The sequence below is a fragment of the Schistocerca serialis genome, chromosome 5 (genome assembly GCF_023864345.2).
Source record: "Schistocerca serialis cubense isolate TAMUIC-IGC-003099 chromosome 5, iqSchSeri2.2, whole genome shotgun sequence".
NCBI lineage: Eukaryota > Metazoa > Arthropoda > Insecta > Orthoptera > Acrididae > Schistocerca > Schistocerca serialis.
The window spans coordinates 576573922-576601484 of record NC_064642.1 but is presented as its reverse complement, the minus strand read 5'-3'; the positions used below and the strand labels follow the sequence as shown (position 1 = coordinate 576601484).

The 27563-nt window shown below is 42.3% G+C and overlaps 1 protein-coding gene across 1 annotated transcript in view; it reads left to right on the top strand.

The window, feature by feature from the left end:
* Positions 1-27563, top strand: part of LOC126482302 (laminin subunit alpha) — a 365291-nt gene that overhangs the window by 261380 nt on the left and 76348 nt on the right. Inside the window, exons 39-40 of the mRNA XM_050106331.1 lie at positions 378-533; positions 16649-16836. Of these exons, the coding sequence (XP_049962288.1) occupies positions 378-533; positions 16649-16836 (344 nt within the window). The remainder of the gene's footprint in view (positions 1-377; positions 534-16648; positions 16837-27563) is intronic.

The following is a 27563-nucleotide window of genomic DNA, read 5'->3' as shown; positions in this document are numbered from 1 at the left end:
TTTAGGACCACAATACTTTTCCCATAAGATTCTCAAAAAATGGTACTTGTCAATTCACCTTCCCTGTTTGCTCATTCCATTTCCTCTCCTTTTGCAGTGTTATGCCTAGATATTCAATCAGTGTGACTGAATCAAGCAGCATATCTTTATTACCATATTTGAGCATTATTATCACGAGCAACTTTTGTACTTTCATGCTGTCAAGTGTTATATTGAAAGGTTTACTTTTTTCTGTTTCTTATTTGAAATTTGTCTTACATTTTACACTGAAGTAAAGTATGCAGATGTGTTCAAGAATTCTGACAGTTTTGTGTGCATTACTACTTTTTGTTGCACTTAAAAAATTTAATAATCTTGTTTGTATGCTCTCTTTCCAGGCTGAAGAACTAGAAGGCCTTTTCTCAGGCTCACGTTACTCAGCAGAACATGCAGTTGGAGCTGCAAATGCATATAAAAACATTGCAAATGCAATAGAAGAAGCCATGCAAGCAGCACATGATGCACAGGAACCAGCAGAAACTGCAACTGCAATGGCAAGTTTACCATATTTTAAATACATCCACTTCTAGGCTCACCATTCTCTCAGTACAAAAATAGAATCACTTCTATTTTCATTTTACCTACTTTCTCTATTTGAGATAATTGTTGATTTTATCATATTACTTTCCTTCCAGTATTTCCTGTAGTAATAGAACTGCTCCGCAGATTTAACATAGTTATATCAGCTAATAATATGATGTAAGATACAGTTATTTTGCCAAGTTACTTTAAATAGAACTTTACTTACTTATTCATTCTTGTAGAGTATAAATGCTTTTGGACTAAAGGAGACCAGACATCGAAAAACAGAAGTGTTGAGTTGTCGATAGGCACATGCAAAAGAAAGAAACTTGATAGCTTTTGGAGTTACCTTTGATGAGCTGGAGTATAAAACACACACACACACACACACACACACACACACACACAAACACACACACACACATGCACGCCTATCCCCTACACGGTGCCAGCTGCACTAACAGGGCCAATGCTGTATTTCGACAGGTGGGCTCGTTGTGGTAGGAGTAGTGTTGGGCGAAGAAGGCAGAAGGGGAGGTAGTTGGTAGAGAGATAGACCGGGGTAGGTGTTAGCAGCTCAGAAAGAGGCAGTTGGTTTGCTGGCTTGGAATGTGGGAGGGAGGGGAGGCAGGTATGTGGTCTAGGTCTGAAATACACGATTGTAGGGACCATTGGGGATTGGCATGCACCGAAGGTGAGGGGACATGATCTTGGAGAGGGTGAAAGGGCAGAGAAAGGGGAAAATGTTCAGTGAAGGGTGCAGGGGCCAATGGTTTACCTGAGACTGAGGCCAGGGAGTGAATGATGTGTTGTAAGGATAACTCCCAGCTGCATGTGGTAAGGATAACTCCCATCTGCGTACTTGTGTAGTTCAGAGAAGCTACAGAAGGCCTGGGTTATGAAGCAACTGTAGAAAGAGCACGTTGTGCTTGGCTGCATCTTGTACGACTGAGTGGCCAACTTTGTTCTTGGCAACAGTTTGGCAGTGGCCATTCATCCTAGTGGATAGGTGGACAGTAGTCATAGCGACAATAAAAGCTGTGCAGTGTTTGCAGTAAGTTGTTATATGACATGGCTTCTTAGCCCTCTGGCTTGGCATCTGGTGGGGTAGAATAAGCCTATGACAGGATTTGGAGTAGGAGGTGCTGGGTGGGTGGATTGGGTAGGTCTTCCATCTTGGCCTGTCACAAGGAAATGACCCTGTGACAAGTGGTTGGGCATGAGAGTTGCAAAGGGGTGGACTAGGATGCTGTGGAGATTGGGTGGGCAACAGAACACTGCTTTAGTGGAAAGGATTTTGGTTAGAATGTCCCTCATTTTAGGGCAGTATGAGAGATAATCAAAATGGTGGTAAAGGATTTTCTACAGTTGTTCTAGTGATACTGAGCAATGGGGCAAGGGGGTGGGGGGAGGCGCTTATTTGTAGCTAATTCTTGGGGGTGTTGGGAAGATTAGGTATATGTGATGATATGGCACAGGAAAACTGTTTGAGGGCTAGATTTGGGGGGTATTTCCTATTTATGAAGGTCTTCGTAAGGCCTTCAGCATACACTGGGCAAGAGAGTTCTTTCCACTGCAAATACATCATCCACAGGTGGCTAGGCTATATGGAAGAGACTTTGGTGTGGAAAGGAAGGCAGCTGCTGAAATTCAGGTATTGTTGATCGTCTGTAGGTTTAATGCTGGCAGAGGTGCACACGGAGCCAAAAGAGAGGTGGTCATCGTCCAGGAAGGTGGCTTGTTGGATAGAGGATGACCAGATGAAGCAGATGGAAGGGAAGGTGTTGAGGTTGTGTAGGAATGTGGATAGGTTGTCTTTGTCCTGAATCCAGACCATCAGGATGATCTGTTAATATTTATCAAAGGTCTTGATACATTAAACAAAAATGAGGAGACTACACCCAAGGAGAAAACAGCTCATCAGATAGTAATGAGGGGAATTGTAATCCACCATGGTTTCAGAGAAAAGGTGAAAGTAACATAATTAAGGGCATAATAAGACTCAGACATTTGATTCTAATAAAATATACAATATGTGCACAAATTTGCTGACTGACTGGTCATTTTTGCTCCAATCATTGGAAAACAAAAGTGCTCTGGAACAGAGGTCAGGCTTCATAACAAGAATGGAACAATATTTCCTCATAAAGAAGAGATAGTAGCCTTCATATCTGCTCATAGTGGCTACTCAAAGAAGAAGAAATATAATCTGATTAGAAACGAGAAAAACGAATTGTAGTGGGTGACATTTTTGGGAAGAAAGTCTATATTTACTTACATTCTGGGAGTGAATTATTAATCTCACAGGAATTGCTATCAGTAATCGGGGGGAGGAGGCAACACATTCTTTTCCCATACCACCACATTGTTGTTGGAATTACTGGTCAGAAGGGAAAAAAAAGATTAAAGAAAAAGCTGATCTGTCTGTTATAATTAACACGTGGACTGTTTATCAGACTTTGTTAGTGGTACATAATTTAAACCTAGGTGTACTACAAGACTTGGATAGCGTAACTGATTGTAAAATATTACTAGATTTCAACCAAAAAAGAGTTGTATGAGAAAGAGATAATATGGTATCAAGCATAACCTGAAGTAATTTATTAGAATTTAAGGAAGATTAGTTGTGGGTGTAATATATTCATTTAGTGGCTTTGATTGCTATCATTGTAGTAGATCAAACTGAAAAAAGTAAAATAGGAGTTATTTGGGGACATTAATATTTTTGAGACCAGCGACTTCAATTGTTGTTGTTGTTGTTGTCTTCAGTTCTGAGACTGGTTTGATGCAGCTCTCCATGCTACTCTATCCTGTGCAAGCTTCTTCATCTCCCAGTACTTACTGCAACCTACATGCTTCTGAATCTGCTTAGTGTATTCATCTCTTGGTCTCCCTCTATGATTTTTACCCTCCACGCTGCCCTCCAATGCTAAATTTGTGATCCCTTCATGCCTCAGAACATGTTCTACCAACCGGTCCCTTCTTCTTGTCAAGTTGTGCCACAAACTCCTCTTCTCCCCAATTCTATTCAAAACCTCCTCATTAGTTATGTGATCTACCCATCTAATCTTCAGCATTCTTCTGTAGCGCCACATTTCAAAAGCTTCTATTCTCTTCTTGTCCAAACTATTTATCGTCCATGTTTCACTTCTATACATGGCTACACTCCATATAAATACTCTCAGAAATGACTTCCTGACACTTAAATCTATACTCGATGTTAACCAATTTCTCTTCTTCAGAAACGCTTTCCTTGCCATTGCCAGTCTACATTTGATATCCTCTCTACTTCAACCATCATCAGTTATTTTGCTCCCCAAATAGCAAAACTCCTTTACCACTTTAAGTGTCTCATTTCCTAATCTAATTCCTTCAGCATCACCCGACTTAATTCGACTACATTCCATTATTCTCGTTTTGCTTTTGTTGATTTTCATCGTATATCCTCCTTTCAAGACACTGTCCATTCCGTTCAACTGCTCTTCCAAGTCCTTTGCTGTCTCTGACAGAATTACAATGTCATTGGCGAACCTCAACGTTTTTATTTCTTCTCCATGGATTTTAATACCTACTCTGAACTTTTCTTTTGTTTCCTTTACTGCTTGCTCAATATACAGATTGAATAACATCGGGGATAGGCTACAACCCTGTCTCACTCCCTTCCCAACCGCTACTTCCCTTTCGTGCCCCTCGACTCTTATAACTGCCATCTGATTTCTGTACAAATTGTAAATAGCCTTTTGCTCCCTGTATTTTACCCCTGCCACATTTAGAATTTGAAAGAGAGTATTCCAGTCAACATTGTTGAAAGCTTTCTCTAAGTCTACAAATGCTAGAAATGTAGGTTTGCCTTTCCTTACTTTGTTTTCTAAGATAAGTCGTAGGGTCAGTATTGCCTCACGTGTTCCAACATTTCTGTGGAATCCAAACTGATCTTCCGCGTGGTCGGCTTCTACCAGTTTTTCCATTCGTCTGTAAAGAATTCGCGTTAGTATTTTGCAGCTGTGACTTATTAAACTGATAGTTCGGTAATTTTCACATCTGTCAACACCTGCTTTCTTTAGGATTGGAATTATTATATTCTTCTTGAAGTCTGAGGGTATTTCGCCTGTCTCATACATCTTGCTCACCAGATGGTAGACTTATCAGGACTGGCTCTCCCAAGGCCATCAGTAGTTCTAATGGAATGTTGTCTACTCCCGGGGCCTTGTTTCGACTCAGGTCTTTCAGTGCTCTGTCAAACTCTTCACGCAGTATCATATTTCCCATTTCATCTTCATCTAAATCCTCTTCCATTTCCATAATATTGTCCTCAAGTACATCGCCCTTGTATAGACCCTCTATATACTCCTTTCACCTTTCTGCTTTCCCTTCTTTGCTTAGAACTGGGTATCCATCTGAGCTCTTGATATTCATACAAGTGGTTCTCTTTTCTCCAAAGGTCTCTTTAATTTTCCTGTAGGCAGTATCTATCTTACCCCTAGTGAGATAAGCCTCTACATCCTTACTTTTGTCCTCTAGCTTTCCCTGCTTAGCCATTTTGCGCTTCCTATCGATCTCATTTTTGAGACGTTTGTATTTCTTTTTGTCTGCTTCATTTACTGTGTTTTTATATTTTCTCCTTTCATCAATTAAATTCAATATTTCTTCTGTTACCCAAGGATTTCTACTAGCCCTTGTTTTTTTACCTACTTGATCTTCTGCTGCCTTCACTTCAAATAGGCACAATTAAAAGACACTTACATAAAGCTTTTGGCCACAGCCTTCATCAGCGAAAGAGAAACACACATCATTCATACACACAAGCAAACACTCCTCATGCACACATGACCGCCATTTCTGGCAGATCGGCCCAGAAATCAGCTATCACATGGGACACAAGCAGCAATGAGGAGGGGGTGGGGAAAGGGGAGGAGAAGGGAAATGGAAATGGAAAGTAATAGTAGTGTATGTGTGGATGGGAGAGGGGAATGCTGTCTGGTGGAGTGTGCAGGGACTAGTGTGCCAACAGACCAAGCGTCAGGAGGTCATGGGGAAGGAAGGTGGAGAGAAAAGGACCGAAAAAGGAGAGGACTGGGGACAGATGGGCAGGCATGTTGGCAGAGGGTGGCGAACAAAGAGTGTGGAAGACAAGAATGGGGAGGAATGATAGGGCAAAGGGCAAGGAAACTACTGGTTGTGGGGTGTGGGGATAGTATGTTAGTATGGTTGAGGCAGCAATAATTACGGAAGTGGAGCATTTGTTGTAAGGATAACGCACATCTGCACAGTTCAGAGGAGCTGATGGTGGAGGGGTGGATCCAGATGGCTCAGTTAGTGAAGAAGTCATTGAAATCAAACATGCTGTATTCACTGGCATGTTGTGCCAAAGGGTGGTCTACTTTGCTCTTGGCCACAGTTTGTCAGTGGCCCCTCATCCTGGTGAACAGCAGGTGATAGACGTACCAATATAAAAAGCTTTGCAATGATTGCAGCAGAGCTGGTAAATGACATGGCTGCTTTCACAGGTCTCCCAGGTCTCCCTGCCCCTGATGGGGTAGCATAAACCTGTGACAGGACTGTAATAGGAAGTGCTGGGTGGGTGGGTTGGGCAGGTCTTGCACCTGGGTCTTCAACAGGGATATGATCCTTGTGGCAAGGGGTTGGGATTTGGAGTGGGATTTGGAGGTTTGGTGAATGATGGAACACCACTTTAGAAGGGGTGGGAAGGACCTCTGGTAAGATATCTCTCATTTTAGGGTATGATGATAGGTTATCAAAGTCCTGACAAAGGATGTGGTTCACTTGTTCTAGTCTGTGATGGTACTGGGTGAGGTTCGGGGCACTTCTTTATGGCTGGGTCTTGGGGGTAGTGGGAGGAGTGGGTGTGTGATGTGAAATGATACGAGAGATCAGTTTGTGTACTTGGTCTGGGGGATAGTGCATGTGGCTTTGGTGAGACTCTCAGCATACTGAGCAAGGGAGTTCTTGTCAATGCAGATATGTTGTCCCTGGGTGGCCAGGCTGCATGGGAGGGATTTTGTGGTGTAAAAGTATGACAGCTGTCGAAATGCAGGACATTGGGAAACATTGTATTCAGTAGTGGTAACACATGTGCATGAGGCTTGTTGGTATAGGGAGGTGATGTCAGCAGTTGTTAGTAGGGATCCACGAGGTAAAGGGGTGTGGATGATGGTAATTTGGTGAAGGTAGTGGTTGGTGTCTTTGTGCACAATAACCAGCCACAATGGGGCATCCAAGATTGCTGGGTTTGTGGATTTTGGGGAGCATGTAACAGTTGGGTGTGCAGGGTGTGTAGGGGTGGAGAGGGAAATGGATTCAGGGGAGAGATCCTGCGAAGGGCCTAAGGCTATAAAAGGGATTGGAGGTATTCATAATAACAGTGATGGAATTGTTGTCTGCAGGTAGGATGATTAGGTCAGGATTTATTTTCAGATTGTGTATGGCTATTCTTTCTTCTACTGAAAGGTTTGTGTTCTGGAAAGGGACCTGAGGAGGATGGCTAATCTTTGTTGGAGGTAAGTAATTCCTGAAATGTGACCAGTGGGTGTCTTAAGCAGGGGGAGGGGGGGAGGTTGAAGATCAGAGTTGGATGGTGGCATGAACTGGAAGAGACAGGATTCACTGTTGGGATTAGGTTTGATTTGGTTGGGGGATTGATGGCAAAGAAAAGCTTCCATGGCAGGGAATGGGAGAAGGAGAGTAGGTCTTTGACAAGTCCAGCGTGGTTAAATTTGGGTGTAGAGCTAAACATGAGGCCTTTGGATAGGACTGAAACTTCTGTAGATCTGAGGGTTTTGGTGGAAAGGTTAGCAACAGTGTTATGGAAATGTTTGGCTCTGGATTTGGTGGAGAGTTGCAAGGGAGTTTTGGGGGTTGCAGCAAGTTGAAATTTCAGGTAGGCAGGGTTAGGTGCTAGGAGGGGGGTAAAGGATCAGAAATGATGCAGAAATTTGCAAAATAGGTGTTGATGGTTGTGAGAGGAACTGCAGAAGAGGAAAGTTGTGTAAAACAATACGTAAAGACACTCAGAAACATGCACAGATATGCAAAAATATGCACAGATACACAAAAATACCCAAAAATGCGTGAAACCACATGAAAATACACACAAATACGTAAAAACATACAGGAACATGGAAGAAGAGGAATGATGAGATGTGGAAGTCTGTGTGTGTGTGTGTGTGTGTGTGTGTGTGTGTGTGTGTGTGTGTATGTGTGTGTGTGAAAGAGAAGGATGGGTTAGGTTGAGGATCATAAGCTCATGTGTCATGGCGAGGTGTGGAAAATAAAGTGCTAGTTTATGTCAGGATGAGGGAAGAAGCAGGATCAGTAGGAATAAATATAATTATAACTACCAGAGGAAAATATCTGGGGCATCAGATGCTGTGTCAACAATCCCTGGACCCTTTGCCAGGGCTTTGATGACCTATCAGCATGTCCTGAAATGAGGGATATCTTACCCAAGTTCCTTCCCACCCCTCTTAAAGTGGTGTTCCGTTGCCCACACGGCCTCCACATTATCCCAGTTCATCCCTCTGCCACTCCCATTCCCAACCTCTTGCTACGAGGCTAATATCCCAATGGAAGACCCAGCTGCAAGTCCTGCCAATACACCTACCCAGCATTTACCCATTCCAGTCCTGTCACAGGTTTATCCTACCTCATCAGGGGCTGGGGCACCGGTGAAAGCAGCCATTTCATTTACCAGCTCTGCTGCAATCATTGCACAGCTTTTTATATTGGTATGACTACCAACCAACTGTCCATCAGGGTGAATGGCCACCTCCTGACGCTGTATCTGTTGGCATTCTAGCCCCTGCGCGCTTCACCAGACAGTGTTTGTCTCTTCTCCCCGCTCCTACTATCTCTTCCCCTTCCCCTTCCGTTTTCCCTTCCCCTTCCCCTTCCCTTTCCCCTGCCCCTCCCCCTCCAGATTGCTGCTTGCATCCCACATGATAGCTGCATTCCAGCCTGAGCTGCTGGAGTTGGCAGTCATGTGTGCATGAGGTGTGTTTGCTCGTGTGTGTGTGAATGGTGTTTGTTTCTGTTTTGATGATGAAGGCTGTGGCCGAGAGCTTTATATAAGTGTCTTTTAATTGTGCCTGTCTGTAGCTTAACTTTTTTTTATGGTAAGTGGCAATCTATCCTTTCCTACATTGTTGATATTCCTACGTGGAGTTTCCATTGTTTGATTTTGCCAAACAGCTTTTCTTCCATCCTACAACACTATGATGTGTTTCTTTGTTACTTTTCTTTATGGCATTACTCTTCTCATTATCTGTTCTTTCCCTACTTTCCTGTGTTTATTCGCCACCATCCAATCCACATCTACTTCGATGCCACACTGTATCAACAATTGTCCACATACAACACAGGCGTAGTGACAGTGCAGTTAGTTGTGCAGAACCTGGTGCCCTAAATTATTTCATCTGATGGTTATAATTGCATTTATTCCTATTGATCCCACTTCATCCCTCATCATGACGTACTTAAGCATTTTATTTTCACACCTGCCCCTGCCACACGAACTTGTGATCCTCGGTATTACCCATCTTCCCTTCCCCTCTCTTCCCTTATTGCAACACAGATGAACATTTCTATACCTCATCATTCATTTTCTCCCAAGTTTCTGTTCATTCTTAGCATGTTTGAGCATATTTTTGTGTGGTTTCACACATTTTTTCATATTTTAAGGTATCTGTGCATATTTTTACATATCTGTACATATTTTTGCATATCTGTGCATGTTTCTGTTTGTCTTTATGTATTTTCATGTGTCTTTTCTCTTATCCAGCTCGTACAACCATCTACAACTATTTTGCCCAAGTCTGCATCATTTTCATTTCCTTTACACCATTCTTGCCACACTGGACCCCTGATCCATCTTTCTGTACCAGTTCAGAAAAGTGTCCCTTTCCCTGGCTAAAACTGAGTCCCACTTCCTAGTTTTCAAAAGCTGCCTAAACCACATAATCCCCCCGAACAGCATAACCATAAAGATTTCTTTCTCTGGATCCCACCCCTCCTTTCATAGTGACCTTCACCTTTTCAGATTCTGCCAATCCCTGGATCTTACATACCAGGTACTGCAAAAACATATCTCCATGACACAGGCATCTCGGAACCACTCCTGCCTCCTCCACAAGATACTACTACTGTGCAATCCCTGCTTCATACATCGCAACTCTGAAATTAAATCCTTTGCTCTTCAGCACCTGGAGGAGCATTCCAGACACCACCTCCATAAATTATCCAACCTGCTGACATTGTACTGCTGCCTCGGGGGCTACTATTCAACCCCTATCCTAGCCACAGTGTTCCTCAGTGTACACTGCTCCTAGCTCCTAAACCTTGCCTAGCTGACCTTTTCAACTTGCCACATCCTCCAAAATTCCCTAGTAACTCTCCATCAAATCCAGAACCAAAACATTCCCATAACACTGTTGTTAACCTTTCCACCAAAAACCCTCAGCCCTACAGAAGTTTCAGTCCTACCCAAAGACTTCACCTTCAACCCCTATCCTAGCCACAGTGTTCCTCAGTGTACACCACTCCTAGCTCCTAAACCTTGCCTAGCTGACCTTTTCAACTTGCCACATCCCCCAAAATTCCCTAGTAACTCTCCATCAAATCCAGAGCCAAAACATTCCCATAACACTGTTGTTAACCTTTCCACCAAAAACCCTCAGCCCTACAGAAGTTTCAGTCCTACCCAAAGACCTCACCTTCAACCCCTATCCTAGCCACAGTGTTCCTCAGTGTACACCACTCCTAGCTCCTAAACCTTGCCTAGCTGACCTTTTCAACTTGCCACATCCCCCAAAATTCCCTAGTAACTCTCCATCAAATCCAGAGCCAAAACATTCCCATAACACTGTTGTTAACCTTTCCACCAAAAACCCTCAGCCCTACAGAAGTTTCAGTCCTACCCAAAGACCTCACCTTTAGCCCTACACCCAAATCTCACCATGCTGGACTTTTCAAAGACCTACTTGCTTTCTGTCGATCCTTGCAGTGAAAGCACTTCTTTGCTGTTAATCCCTCCAACAAAACCCACCCTAATTCCACCACTGAACCATGGCTCTTACAGTTGCACAGTCCAATCACGATCCCCGCCAATCTAACCACCCACTGGTCACCTTCCAGGAATTCCATACCTTCAACTTAGCTTCACCATCCTTCCCCAGGTCCCTTCCTCAGAACACCAACCTTTCAGTAGAAGAAAGAATAGTGATTCACAACCTCAAAGCAAATCCTGATCTAATCATCCTACCTACAGACAAAGGTTCCACCATTGTTGTTATGAATCACAGTGACTACCTGGCAGAAGGCCTCCACCAATTATGTGACTCCTCCATTTATAAACTCTGCCAGAAATATCCCATCTCAGATGTCCAACACAACCTCCAATCCCTGCTTAAAGCTTAAGGCCCTTCCCAGAACCTCTCCCCTGAATCCATTTCCCTCGACACCCACCTTCTACATGCTAAAATCCCCATCCCTAGCCCTTTATTTCCTGGATCCCTACTCATCGCTGTTGACACCATCTCCCTATACACCAGCATCCCTTATGCCCAAGGTCTTACTACTATTGAACACTGTCCTGCAGATTACAAACCCACTACCCATTCCTCATACACCTTACAAACTTTATCCTAATGCACAACTATTTCTCCTTTGAAGGGAAGGAGTACAAACAAATCCATGGTACAGCCCTGGGCACCCACATGGCACCTTCCTGTACCATCATGTTTATGGGCCATCTAGAGGAGACCTTCCTATCAACCGAAATGCCCAACCCCTAGTCTGGTTCAAGTCAATTGATGATATCTTCATGTTCTCAACCTCAACCTCAAAACCTCAAAACCTACCTCCCATCCACTTCACCTAGTCCTCCTCAACCCAGTGTGCCACCTTCATACACATTGACCCCCTCCTCTCTGATGGCTCCATCCGTAAGTCTGTCCACTTTAAACCTGTCAACCACCAACAGTACCTGCAGTTCAACAGCTGTCATCTCTTTCACACCACAAAAGCCCTCATATACAACTTGGCCACCCACAGATGGTGTATCAGCAATGCTCAGTATCCTGAGGATCTGACCAAACGCTTCACAGACAGGCATTTCACCTAGACGTAATCCACAAACAGATCTCCGATGCCATTTCCCCTCACACCCCTAATCCTCCCACAACTCCCAAGAACCAGCCGCAAAGGAGTGCTCCCTTCATCACTCAAGACCACAGGAACAACTGAAACACATCCTTCCTTTGACCACCTATTATCATGCCCTGAAATGAAGGACATCCTACCCAAGGTCCTTTCCGCCCCTCCTAAAGTGATGTTCCATCACCCAGCCAACCTCCACAATATCCTAGCCTATCCCTGTGCCACTCCAATCCCAACCCCTTGCCACAAGGATTGTATCCTTGTGGAAGGCCCAGGTGCAAGATCCCCCCAATCCACCCATCTAGCATGTCCTATTCCAGTCCTTTTGCAGGAGCATCCTACCCCACCAGGGACCTGTGAAAGCAGCCATGTCATATACCAACTCCTCTACAATCATTGTACAGCTTTTTACAGTGGTATGACTACTAACCAGCTGTCCACTCAAATGAATGGCCACTGCCAAACTGTGGCTAAGAGCAAAGTAGACCAGTGTGTGGCACAACATGCAGCTGTACATATTATGCTTGAATTCAATGGCTGCTTTGCTACTCGAGCCATCTGTACCCTCCCCAACAACACTGGATAGATGGGAATTATCCTTCCAACACAATCTCCGCTCCTATAACTATCCTGGCCTCAACCACAATAACATATTGTCCCCACATCCTACATCCATCAGTTTCCACACTTTCTGTCCTATCATATCTTCCCGATTCTCATCTTCCACATCATTTCTTTGCTGCCGTTTGCCTATGTGCGCTCCCATCTTTCCCTGCTCCTCTCCTTTTTAGCTCCTTTTTTCTCCACCTGCCCCACAACCTCCTGATGCTGTGTCTGTTGGCATTCTAGCCCCTGCGCGCTTCACCAGACAGTGTTTGTCTCTCCTCCCCGCTCCTACTATCTCTTCCCCTTCCCCTTCCGTTTTCCCTTCCCCTCCCCCCTTCCCTTTCCCCTGCCCCTCCCCCTCCAGACTGCTGCTTGCATCCCACATGATAGTTGCATTCCAGCCTGAGCTGCTGGAGTTGGCAGTCATGTGTGCATGAGGTGTGTTTGCTCGTGTGTGTTAATGGTGTTTGTTTCTGTTTTGATGATGAAGGCTGTGGCCGAAAGTTTATGTAAGTGTCGTTTAACTCTACCTGCCAGCAACTTAAACGTGTCTTCTTTATGGTAAGTAACAACCTATCTTTTCCTTTATTTTTGAGATATTTGTACCTGAATTTTCCATTGTTTCATATTTACCTCAGTTCTTTGATAGATTACAAATTTTAAAATAGTGATGACAGAAAGTATGACCAGACAAGTATTTGAACCATTGTCCTCCCAAATGCAAGTCCAGCATGCTAACCATTGCACCACCTTGCTCGGTACAGGGTTACTGAGTATTGGACTGGATTTATGAATGAATTCAGGACTTCCTTGCAGACATAAGTCAGCATTTCATTTTTAGTGGAACAAAATTGAAGAACATAAAGACTTACTTCAATATGATTTACTGGATAATGTTGGAAGCTCCATGAGACAATCCACAGATGAGGCATTTGCATTTAGGGAGGTAGGGATAATATGAGGGAAGATCGGAAAGTGATGTACAATAATTTTATTGCCAAAATTTGTAATAGATGACAAAACAATAAAGTCACAAATTAACTTACATATTTTATCTATTTGCAAAATGGTCACTAACGTTCTCAACACATTTCTCACATTTTGGTCCCAGATTCAATATGCCCTGTTTGTAGAAGTCTGTTTGGTTGGAATAAAGACATCTGTGGACTGCTGATTTCACTTTTGCATCAGTTGGAAAGCATTTGCTGGCTAGTAATTTCTTCATGGGACCAAACAGATGAAAGTCCAATGGTGCAAGGTCCAATATGTAAGGTGGACGCTGGAGCACCTCCCACCCAAATTCAACAATTTCCTCACAAATGAGATCAGGAGCATGGAGGTGAACATTCTCATGAAGATGTTCAACTTTGACAGCATTAATGTTGTGGCATTTGTCATGAAGGCACCATGCAACTTAACCCAAGTTTTTAATGCAGGCTGCAGCATTCACAGCAAAGACCACCAGAAACACACCATGCATGTCCTAGAACACTGCCAAAAGAATTCCCTAGCGGATTGAGTCACTTTGAATTTTTTTCGTACTGGGAAACCAGCATGTTTCCACTCCACGGAGGTGTGCTTGGTTTTAGGCACGTGGTGGTATGCCCATGACCCTTCACCAGTGATGATTCCTTTCAGGAAGTCATGCCATTCAGTGGCATAATGAATTAAGTGATCTAAGCCTGTCATCATTTGCTGGCCCCTGTGGATGTCTGTCAGGTTCTTAGGCACCCAGTGCGCACTAACTTCACGAAATTTCAATATGTCATAAACAATATTGTACATTGCACCACAGGAAATGTTGAACTACTGCAACAAGATTTGCAGTTGCACAGGCTGGTTCTTCAAAACTTCTGCCTCAGTGGCTCCAATGCTCTGCAGGGTTGCAGTTGTTACTAGCTGCCCGGAGTGTGGCAAACCACTGATGTTTACAGGGCCCTCTTGGAAGTATGCACACCACCTGAAGACATTGCTACAGCCCATAAAGTTGTCCCCATGCAGGCCATAAATGCCCCTGTGAATTTCACTCAATTTATTCCCTTTGGCCCACAAATATCAAATTACACTTCACTGCTCTTCACAAGTTAAGGACAATAACATGTGCGTCCTGTTTGTTTCATAGTTCAGGCTTCTCTCTCTAGAGCTGCACATGAAAACAAAATATCCTCTGTAGCTCAAGCTTCAAACTATATCGTTATGAAATTTCAACATTCCAGCTGCAATACTAGGGAAGGAAAACATTATTGTGTGTTACTTTGCAATCTTCTATTGTACAAAATTGTAGTGAATTGCACAAAGACTTCCAGAGGATTGGTTATTGGTGCAGGGAATTTCAGTTGAACGTGAATGCAACTAAATGTAATGTATTGAGTATATATGGGTGAAAAATCCACTACTGTTTGATTACACTATTGATGGCAAATCATTTGAAACAGAACTACTGAAAAATAGTAACCGAAAGTGGGATGATCACATGAAACAATTTGTAGAAAAGCAATTTCAGACTAAGATCCATTGGAAGAATTTAAACTCATTATTGTTGCATAATATTAGAGAACTGTAATCCATCCATGAAAGCAGTGGCTTACAAAACACTTGTCCAGCCAATTTTAGAATATTGCTCATTATTCTGGAATCCTCACAAAGTGGATTAATAGTGGAGATAGTGTAGATACATGATAATTTATCCTGCATAGAGCATTACTTGTTGTCAACAGTGAGGTCATTAGAGGTGGAAGAGTGTTACGGAGATGCTCAACAAACCCCAGTTTCAGTTGCTACAAGATAAGCATTATGCATCACAGAGACTTTTATTATTGAAATTCTGAAAGTATGCTCCAGGAGAAGTAGGCTGACATATTACTTACTTTCACATATGGTTTTCAAAATGACCACAATGATAAAATCAGAAAAATCAGAGCTAATATGGAGGTTTACCAACAATCTTTCTTTCCCTTGTGAATCATGTATGGAATAGGAATGTGGGAAAAATATAGTGCTACTAGAAATATCATCTGCTACATACCATAAAGAGACATGTGGAGTATAGATGTAGATGCCTCACTACCATAAATCAAAACTGTTAATACACACTCATTGTAATTGTTTCTTTTCAGACACATCAGAAACATGTATAAAGCCATATTTAGTTTACCATAAGTGCTCCAGTCAAATTTATTCATCTGTGTATCTCTTTTTCTGCCATCCAGTTATTGTCTTCTAGTGCCTTATGTACAAAAGCTCTAAGGTTTCATTGTTATAATGTGTTCATTGTATATCATTTTGATGTTATTATAATTGATTTTCATACACCCACCTGGATAGCCATGCCTATTGAAGTATTTTCCAGGTCAGGGAGGTGCGGTGGTCATGGATCAAATCTACTTGGCAGATTTGCTTACTGTTGGGTACACACATTTGTGCTGGGGGGAGGGAGGCAGTAATGTGGTGTTGACAGAAGGGAATTCTTCTGCCCCTTAAATTAACCATACCAAATCCATTAATAACCATGCTGACACTGCATCAGTGCAGGCTTTTACACCCTAATGAAAGGCAACTAATACAGTGGACAAAAGATGCTTGAAATTCTACAGACACATTTACAGAATGGATATCAAGAAACTGAAATGCTATTCAGCATTATAAGTTCAAGCAATATCATAGTTAAATGGCTCTAAAATAATAAAAAAAGTCATCGGAATACTGAAAGGTTCAAACACTCTCTTTAAATAGGCAAAATGTAAAAAGGAAGAATAAGAACAACATTGAAAATTGCTACTATGTTCTGTGGTGGATAACTAGTGAATGGCTGCAGAAAGATATAAAATGTGTTGCGCACTGCTGATGCCAACATATCTTAGAATGCTCTTCGCTGTGCTGCTAAAGCACAGTGATCTTGTAGGCAAATCTACGGAAAAATAAGTTTTTCAGTATGATGGGAAACATCACAACAGGGCCAAATATTTTTGCACTAAAACTAATAAAAGCCAATGTAACATTGTCTTCTGTTTGAGTAGCTTCTACCTCAGCCTGAGCTGGACAGCCAGTGCTAGTTTGTCAGGATTATTGTGAGACCTCTCAAGGCAGCCTCACCAAGAGAAATGGGACTGTACTCACTCCATGAGTGAGAGAAAGCATTTAGGAGACAATGGAGAGAGCAGTTGTATATGTAAATTAGAATTTTATATTTTTCACCATTTATACCTGCCAACATAGGAATGCGAGAGTCAAGAGAAATAGTTAAGTGAAATTGTTGTTCTCACTTTAAGTGCATAATTATATTGTACTCATTTGAGTAATGTAATTTCAGTCAAATGGTCTTGGTGAACGAACAGCTCTGTCACAAACTCGTTCCACGGAATTGCTTGAAGAAGCCAGGCAGACACTCGATAAGGCTCAGGGAGAACTCGAACCACAACTTGAAGATGCCAAAGAGCGCCTGGATGTAATTGATGGCCTCAACAAACATATAGAATCAGTGCTGAGCAATGTCAATAAGTAAGTTTTCTTTGTGTTCTTTGCTGGATTTATAGTGTATACTTTGAGTCCTTCTTGTATACCTTCACATGTTCTACATCCATGAAGGCCCTCCTTCGTGATGGGATCTACTAAACTGGTGAATGAGGAATTGAGTGAGAAAATGAGTGAATCATTGTGAATTTAAAGCATCACTTTCACACAAACATTTATTAGTTGCAGGAACTGAGACAGCAGGAAATTGTAAGTTTTGTATTGCTGCACATTTTATAATACAGCTTCATAGCTAAAAAAAACAATTGGCCTGTACGAGTAGGACTCATGCACTGAGGGTTTCATATGAACTTAATTATATATATATGGACAGCTCATTCATTCTGGAAATCGAGATCCTGACAATCAGCATTGATACTGGCAAGATATTCACCCGAATATTCTTTTCATATGCTATAATTACAAATTAACAATTTTCTGATTTTTTCTGTACTTGTGCTGTAAAACCTTTGTTTGTGCAAAATTTCATGATTCTATGTCAAGTGGAAGTACCCTTTAGGTTTTAATGAATGGGTTTGCAAGTATAAAAAGATTTGACATAGATAGCACAAATTTTGATTTCATTGAATTACAAGCTTCACTTTTTTACATCTTTGAGGGACTGTAGGCCTCAATACAATATACACACATCAAAAAAAGGTTTTGCATTACCCTCGACTTACAACGGTCGGCCGACCGTTGTTAGTTGCACTGCAGTCATGTGTCAAATAGTTTTATCTTGTGACTTCAGTTTTATATATCTGATGAAATAGAATGGCCATGAGAGCAGCTGTTTTTTAATTTTTATTTCTGCAACAATATCCAAATGATTTATACATGTTAAGCTACATTCAGACCCGATTATGGCACCTTTAGTGTTTTGAAACCGGTCGTCTAGTAAACAGTGTTTAAAGCGATCTTGGCTTTTGAATTATTTCTGCAACAGAGTGATCACCCCACAACACAACCTTTCAGTCACTGTGAAACACATCTTTCACCAGGGCTTTGATTACCTAGCATTATACCCTGAAATGAGAGGCATCCTATGCAAGATCCTTTCCACCCCTCCTAAAGTAGTGTTCCATCGCCCAGTCAACCTCCACAACATCTTAGTCCATCCTTATGCCACTCGCAATCCCAACACCTTGCCACAAGAATCATATCCCCTTAGAACCCCCAGGTGCAAGATCTGCCAAATCCACACAGGCAGCACTTCTATTCCGTCCTGTCACAGCTTATCCTACTACATCACAGGCCCGTGAAAGCAGCCATATTATATACCAGCTCTGCTGCAATCATTGCACTGCTTTTGGTGTTGGTATGACTACCAACCAGCCATCCATCAGGTTGAATGGCCACTGCCAAACTATGCTCAAGAGCAAGGTAGACCACCATCTGGCACAACATGCAGCTGTACATATTTTCATGTAGACTTTGCTTCCTTGTCTAGAGTTACAAATGGTACTAGGTACTGTGGTATGAAAACTTTTAAAAAGCTCCAATCTAACATAAAGCAGGTAACTGGGAATCCCTACCAGTTTGAAAGAAAATTAAAAACATGTCTCATAAGCTTCTCTTATTACAAGTCATCTGGATATCTAAATCCAGGGATAGTAGAAATTCTGTTAGCTACATAGCAAACAGAAGTGTTTGTTACAAAGCTACATGACTCTGAAGGCCAAATAAAACAAACAAACAAACAAATAAAGCTACATGACAAGTACAGCAGTAATGTACTGTATCTAGGATTTAGTATTTACAGGTGTAATAAAATATTTTCTTTAAAATACCATTATAATCTAGTAAGTATCTTGCTACCAACAGCAGATAAACAACAGCTATATAATAAAACTGAGAAGGCAGCTTTTTTTTTGTTTCAAGGTAGTAGCTTTCTTACTGATTTACTCTATTAAATTTAATAGTGTAAGTGAGAGTAGCACTAACCAGTACAGTGAAATTTCATTATTAATACAGTATACAGATTAAGCTTACATAATTTCTTTGTGTTTTATTAAGGCATACTTTGATTTGTTCCACATATGTGCAAGTTCTCCTTCTTGATGTGCTCTGTGGTTTTAACTGTTCCATTAATATACCAGAGAACATAGGATGTCTTGGCAAAGTGTCTGTCATATTCTTCCAGTTGCTGTCCAACAGCTAAGAGATCGCATCATCTGTCACTGTGAAAGTCCACCTCAGATGTAAAAGATGAAACTGTGGTGTCATAATTTTCCCATAACATCTCCAGTAACAAAGAAAAAACACATTTGCAGAAATAAGTTTCATAAACACTTTAAAATATTAAAAAGTATGGATGTCAGCAGCACTAATTTGTGACACTACAGCACTCTATATGTAAATTATTTTAACCTCTTGTGTTGCGGTTGTCAGTTCATCTAACCCTTAAAAGGCTTGTAATAGGATGATAAGAGTTGGTGTGCACCCCAAATATGTGCAATTTGTAACTCTTGAGTGTTAGAGACAAGTGTAAAAAATTATGTTTGTGTGATCAGACAGAATTTCTGTTTGATATTGAGAATGAAGCACCATAAAAATTCATACAAAAGTTCATGACATCTCTTCTGTTCAGTCTCTCTATGGTTTAGGTAGTGATGCTTTCTTTTCACTGGGGATATGACATATGACAATGTGATATACGTAGTTTCCTAGTTTCCATCTCAATGAAAGGAAACTTGTAAGCTGTCAGTGTTCAAATATTTTATGTCTGTTTCTTTTATGCTCTCATCAGATGTAAAATAATATCAGGTACATAGCCCATGTTTAGCTTTTCCTATAACTTGGTGCTATAGATTCTTATATTGAGAAATACATCATTAGATTCCCATAGATATAAATATTCTCACCATACATGCTATTTTGTAATTCTTGATAAACAGATAACTGTGTCACAAAAGTTGATATGGGAACCACACGTCAAACATTTATCTGCCAGACTTTCAAGAGTTATCTATTTAATTAGAAACTTAAAAAGACATGTCCCTAATAGTTATATAAGTTCAGCATATTTTGCTTTCTTCCAAAGTATCATGTCATATGGAATCTTATTGTGGGGCAATAGCAGTCACGTAAAGGCCATTCTACTTTTACAAAAAAAAAAAATTAGTAAGAATAATAACTGACTCAGATAAGTTAGAACACTGTAAAACCTTGTTTGTTAAATTGCAATGCCTGACGGTGATAAACTTGTACATCTATAATGTTCTATTGTATGTTAGGAACAATATTTCAAATATATCATTAAGAAGGGATGTACATAGCCATAACACCAGGAACAAATCATGTTTAGATGTACCATATCAAAGACTATCCAAGTCACAGAATTCATATTTAGTTCTTGGACTTACGTTGTACAATAAGTTAAGTATAGATTTAAAAGAGTTACCTGTCAATATCTTCAAAGCTAAGTTGTACAAAATACTAGTAAATAATCCTTTCTACACAGCAGACGAATTTTTTGAAACTGAAAATACTGTCTTTCAACACTGTATCTAGCGGATGCCCTTATGTAATCCAAACTAAATTGTATTTAGTAATTAATGTTAAAAATGTAAGTTATCTTGACGTTATCTATTGCTTTATGAGCTGAATGACAATAAAATTTGATTGATTCATTTGTCCATGGAAAGGATTTTGTCTGAAATTTTAATTATTGCTCATATTGCTAAGATCCAAAAGTATTTTGGTGGGGGACACAAAACTGAACAAAAGTAAAGTTTGGAAGGTAGGAGACGAGATACTGGCAGAAGTAAAGCTGTGAGTACCGGGCGTGAGTCGTGCTTCGGTAGCTCAGATGGTAGAGCACTTGCCCGCGAATGGCAAAGGTCCCGAGTTTGAGTCTCGGTCGGGCACACAGTTTTAATCTGTCAGGAAGTTTCATATCAGCGCACACTCTGCTGCAGAGTGAAAATCTCATTCTAAAAATGAACAAGTTTGTTGACACCAAGGTTATCAGATTTCAGTCATACCAACTCACCACTAGTGGATGTTGAAGAATTTCGCTACATGTGTCACTGCTGTTCATATTGCCTCCTATTGGATCAATATGCTCATCATCTTCACTGCAGTTGCCATCACGTGTGCCTGAATTCTCACTTAAAGTTGGTTGAAAACCACTGCCACCATCAGGAAATTCCCTTAAAACCTTTCCTATTCTGTGTCTGATAGTGACAAACTGTCAGCAGATGTTAACTTACTTTATAAGTTCAAAAAGCTTTCTACCACCATTAACTAATTTATGAGGATAAATAACCGCAAGTAACAATAAATTTCAGCAAATCAGATACAATGAAAAATGAGTAGTGACTAATGTAGGTGCAGCAAACACAGAGACTGAATTGTTAAACATGCTTCCAAGATTACAAGTTAGTATTTATTATTGACAACTTGTCTTGCAGGTGGCATTGGAGAAGAACATTGTACTCTGTTTCATGACTATTGTTATAACGACAAGTTGAACACATATATTTCAAAACGACACAACACATATAAGTCACTGAGCAAGTAGACAAAGCAAGACATGTGAACACTGTAACATTCAAATGAGCACTGAGTCCAAGTGTAGCGGCCGCTGCCTAGCTGGCCACTTAGGTGGCGCAGCTGCTGCATGGCTGGCAGACAGCGCTGCATGTAGAGGATGCGCGTAATTACACGGCGGCACTTTGAATGATCGGCGAGTCACAACACTTTTCCCCCCTTTGAAATTTTTTCAGTGGTCTTGATGGAGGTGGCCTGTAGATTGCTAAAGTCCATAGGCGTTGTGTGACTGGCCGTAAAGTCTCGAGGAGGAGGCTTCCCGCACGGACGGAAGTGTCCTCGATGATAACGGGTCGAGATGACAGGAGACGTAGGGGTCGAATCTGCTAGGGCCCCTTGCGCCAATCTGCCCGTTGCGGCAAGTCCAGTTGATATAACAGGAGACATGGGCGATGTGTCAGCGTCCGTAGGAGAAGGGGGCAAGTAGATTGGCTCTGACAGATGATGGTCATCCGGTTCCTGCATGGGCACGTCTCCTGGTGGCGTCCGTTCTTGTACTGGCACCGAGATGATGGTGAGAGGGCTGCGTTGTGAGTAATGAGAGACGCCAAAGGCCCGAGCATCCGGTAGAGCTGAAGGTGGTGTAGCGATCTTCGGAACAGGCGTTGCCAGCACACGAGGCCGAAGCTGGTCTGAATGACGCACTGCAACACCCGTGTCCATCTCGATTTCATACAGGCGTCGGCCACGGTGTCATAAGATGCGACCCGGACTCCATTTTGGCTGCCTGCCATATCCCCGTACCCAGAAAAGGTCATCGGTGGTGAACCGGACAAGTGAAGGCACCCGTGGCCGTGAGGTGGAAGGCCGCATAAGATGAAGTAGCGTGCGGGGCTGTCGGCCATTTAAGAGCTCAGCCGGGCTGTGGTCGCCCATGGGGGTGAAACGGTAAGAAGCCAGTAACTGGAGAAGCACATCATCAGCAGCAGAAGAAGTCAGGAGTTTCCGCATCTGAGCCTTAAATGTGCGGACCAGTCGTTCAGCCTTACCGTTTGTGGATGGAATGGCGGGGCTGTGACATACATAACGCCGTGATGAGCACAAAAATCCGCAAATTCGGAAGAGGCAAATTGCGGACCATTATCAGTAACAAGAGTAGAGGGAAGGCCTTCCAAAGAAAAAATGCGGGGCGAGAGCACTTGTGGTTGCCGCGGTGGTAGGTGACGTGCAACAGACAATGAAAGGAAAGTTAGAGTAGGTGTCAATTATGAGGAGCCAATAAGTACCTAAAAAAGGACCTGTGAAGTCAGCATGAATGGGCTCCCAGGGTGTCTCAGGTGAAGGCCACAGTGACAAAGATGGCTTCGGGGTGTGATGCACAAGGGCCACAGGCAGCGACCATGTGTGCTACTTCAGAGTCGATGCCAGGCCAGTACACATGACGGCGCGCCAGAGATTTTGTACGAGACACACCCCAGTGCCCTTGGTGAAGGAGGCACAAGACCGAAGCACGCCAAGACGCAGGTACCACAACATGCAGCGAAGCATTGTCGGTGGAAAGGAGGATAACACCATCCCTAGCCATGAGGCGGTAGCACAAAGCGTAGTAGTTCCGCAACAGGTCAGAAGTCTTAGCTTATGGATGATCTGGCCAACCCTTCTGAATACAGTGGAAAACCCGGGAGAGGGTAGGATCAGAACCGTAGCCGCTGCCAGCCGGTCCCCTGTGATGGGTAATCCGTCCACAACCCGCTGCTCGGCAACATCCAGGTGGAAACACAATAGTTCGTCCTTATCGAATGCCAGATCAGGACCCATGGGAAGGTGAGACAGTGCATCAGCATTCGCATGTTGAGCCGTCGGCTGGAAATGAATCTCATAATTGAAATGAGACAAGTAAAGAGCCCAACGCTGGAGGTGGGGTGCAGCCTTGTTGGGAAGTGACGATGATGGATGAAACAAGGAAACAAGTGGTTTGTGATCCGTAACAAGATGAAATTTGGATCCGTAGAGAAAAACACCAAACTTATGAAGAGCATAAATAATGGCCAAAGCTTCTTTTTCAATTTGAGAATACTTTTGTTGGGCGTCCATGAGCATTTTGGAAGCATAAGCAATGGGTTGTTCAGAGCCATCTGAAAAACGGTGCGCAAGGACTGCACCAACCTCGTATTGAGAGGCATCTGTGGCAAGAACAAGATGTTGGCCAGGTCGATAAGTAGCCAGGCACAGGGCCAGTTTCAGCATAGTCTTCAATTTCTGGAAAGCTGCATCGCATGACGCGGACCAGTGAAAAGGCACGTTTTTATGCAACAGGCAATGCAACGGCTGAGCCACTGACGCAGCAGACGGTAAAAACTTGTGATAGTATGCTATTTTCCCCAAGAAGGCCTGCAGTTCCTTAACAGATGTAGGGTGAGGAAGGGCATCGATCGCAGCGATAGTTTGCTGAAGCGGACGAATACCATCCCGAGACAGTTGAAACCCCAAGTACGTGATAGATGCCTGAAAAAATTGTGATTTCTGAAGATTACACTTAAGACCGGCAGTCTGTAAGACATGAAAAAGTGTGCGGAGGTTCTGAAGATGTTCTTCAGTGGTGGAGCCAGTGACATCAATGTTGTCCACGTAATTTATACACCCAGGGAAAGGGAGCAATAATTGTTCCAAGAATCGCTGAAAGAGCGCAGGGGTGCTGGCAACCCCGAATGGTAGAGGCCGAAAGGCTTGTTAAGGACCAGAAACTGCCGAGAAGCCGCGTCGAGTGGAAGTTGATGATAAGATTCTGACAGGTCAATTTTAGAAAAATACTGGGCTCCTGCAAGTTTAGTGAACAATTCTTCAGGCCGGGGCATAAGGTAAGTGTTGATGAGGCATTGCGCATTTACAGTGGCTTTAAAATCGCCACAGAGACGAATGTCACCATTGGGCTTAGCAACGACAATGACAGGAGAGGACCACTCACTGGAAGTGACAGGAAGCAAGACCCCTGAAGTAGTGAGGCGATCCAGCTCCCGTTTTACCCTATCACGAAGGGCCACAGGAATGGGCTGAGCCTGAAAAAACTTAGGCCGAGCAGTGGGTTTGAGCCTGATATGAGCTTCAAAGTCGTTTGCATGGCCTAACCCAGGAGAAAAAAGGGAAGAAAATGTCATTGACAAGGAATCCAATTGAGCATAAGGAATAGCATCAGAGACGATATTGACAGAGTCGTCTATGGAGAACCCAAAAATGCGAAAGGCATCGAAACCGAAAAGATTCTCTGTGGTACTCTGGTCGACCACAAATATGGGAACAGTGCGAACGACAGATTTGTAAGATACCTCAGCATTAAATTGTCCCAAGAGAGAAATCTTCTGTTTATTGTATGTCCGTAATTGCCGAGTGACAGGTGATAGGAGTGGAGAACCCAACTGAAGATATGTCTGAGAATTAATTATAGTGGCAGCAGAACCGGTATCCACCTGCATGCGAACATCCCGACCAAGGATTTGGACAGTGAGGAATAACTTCCCTGAAAGGGAAGAAGTGCAATTGACAGACAACACAGAATCAGAATTATTGTCATGTTCATGAACATCATGTATGCGGTCGGATTTGCAAACGGAAGACACATGACCTTTCTTTTAGCAAGTGTGACACACAGCCCAACATTGGGGACAATCCTCGTGTGAATGTTTCGTAAAACACCTCAGACATGAAGGAAGTTGCCAGGGGTTTTGCTGCAGTTTCTTAGAGGTTTGTTTATGGTTAGGCCGAGGCTGCGCGTGGGAGCGTACTGTGGCCACGTCGGCCAGCGGGGATGCACCGCACGCGTCGTCAACAGCACACAGAGGTTGTATTTCCCCGACGTCACCCCATGCCTCTATTTGCGCCCCAGCGGTGCGAGAAATTTAAAAAGACTGCGCGATGGATAGGACTTCATCTAGAGTCGGATTTGCCTATTGAAGGGCACATTGCCAAACTTCTTTGTCGGACGCTGATAATAGGATCCCATACCATGGAATCGGCATAGGATTCTTTGTGAACTTCAGTAACAAATTGACACTTTCGACTGAGGCGTGAAGTTCAGTAGCCCAAGCGCGATAGGATTGATGCAGTTGTTTTTGACAACAATAAAAGGCAACAAGAGAGGCTACCACATGTGTTTGCTTTTGAAAACAGACAGACAGAAGTGAGCACATTTCAGCAAAGGACAAAGATGCAGAATCTTTCAAAGGATCCAATTGCGACAACAACTGATACATTTGAGGTGAAATCCAGGAAAGGAACAGAAATTTACATGTTTGTTCATCTGTGACATGAAATGCCAAGAAGTGCTGTCGAAGACGTTTTTCATAATCAGACCAGTCTTCCGCCGTCTCGTCATAAGAAGGAAAAGGAGGTATAGACAACGACGAGAAACACCCCGCATTTGACGCTGCGACAAAATCGCGAATCGCCAATGTTAGAAGCGTTTGCTGTTCAATGAGACCTTGCAATAGTTGCTCGACAGTAGCCATGGAAACCTGCGGGTCAATGATGAAAAGGAAAAATTCATCGTCGCGAATTGTTATAACGTCAAGTTGAACACATATATTTCAAAACGACACAACACATATAAGTCACTGAGCAAGTTGACAAAGCAAGACATGTGAACACTGTAACATTCGAATGAGCACTGAGTCCAAGTGTAGCGGCCGCTGCCTAGCTGGCCACTTAGGTGGCGCAGCTGCTGCATGGCTGGCAGACAGCGCTGCATGTAGGGGAAGCGTGTAATTGCGCGGCGGCACTTTGAATGATCAGCGAGTCACGACAACTATTAAGTTGATACACAGATCTTATTTCAATGCAAAAATTATTGTTATTATCTTATTATTTTCAATGGTGTAAATGAACTGCAAATGAGATTAGCAATGAAACTGTGTAAAACACTTAATAGTGGTGTAACATTCCCCATTTTGCCCATGGTAGCTGACACATTAATTAGTTTTCCATAAAACGCATTCACACTGAGCATTGTGATATGGAATTTGTTGCTGGTACAAAAATATGAAATTTATCATTAAAAAATTCTGAAATGCTAGTCATTTATGATGAATTATAAATCTTTTATTATTTTATTCGTGATGACATCTACATTTATACCTATATTCTGCAAACCACTGTGAAGTGTTTGGCAGAGGGTAGGATACATCTAATTGTACCAGTTATTAGGGCTTCTTCTCGTTCTATTCATGTGTGAAATATATGAAGAATAATTGCTTAAATGCCTCTGTGTGCACTGTAATTAGTCTAACCTCATCTTTGCAGTCTCTGTGGGAGCAATACATAGGGCAATGTAATGTATTCCTATAGACATCACTTGAAGTTGGTTCTAGAAACTTTCTGAGCAGGTTTTCATGGGATAGTTTGCATCTAACTTCAAGCATGTACCTGCTCAGTTCTTTCAGCACCTTTGTGACACTCTCCCATGGGTTGAACAACTGTTTGACCATTCATGTTGCCTTTCTTTATATTCATTCAATATCCTCTGTTGATCCTATTTTGTATGGATCACATACTACCGAGAAATATTATAGGATGGGTTACATGAGTGTTTTGTGTGCAGCCTCCTTTGTAGACTGTATGAAATTCTCCAGTATTCAATCAGTGAACTGCACTCTGCCACCTCTTTTTCCTATGACTAAGACTTTGTCATCTTCCTATTTCATATTCCTACAGATTGTGTGAGTTGACCGATTCCAACTGATGCTCAGTGATATTATTTTCATAGGGTACTGTGCATTTTTATTTTGTGAAGTTCACTATCTTGCATTTCATATCATTAAGAACTTAGCAGATTGAAGGATATGTGGGGAGGAAACAGAATCATCCATCTTTCATAAGACATAATTTTACAGGTCACTGATAAATAAAAACATGCTAAATACTTACAAGTTATGCTCAAACTTGCCTATTATTCTTATATAGCAAAAGTAGCCAAACCCAGTCACCTTAGTGAAATTTTCAAGTTTAATTTCTCGTCATTATATACTTTCAAAAATTTGCAACAGTTTACCTTGCTAATAATTTCTGTTCCTCTTCTTCTTATCATCCTCAACTTGAAAGTTGGTAGGCTTGACCATACTTCCCCCTTCTTGATGCTAGTCTGTTGATGCTCTCGTACCCTGTGCTAACTTCAATTTAATCCTTGAACTTCTGTCTCTATCATCCTCCCTCTCTTCTTCCTTCCATAATTA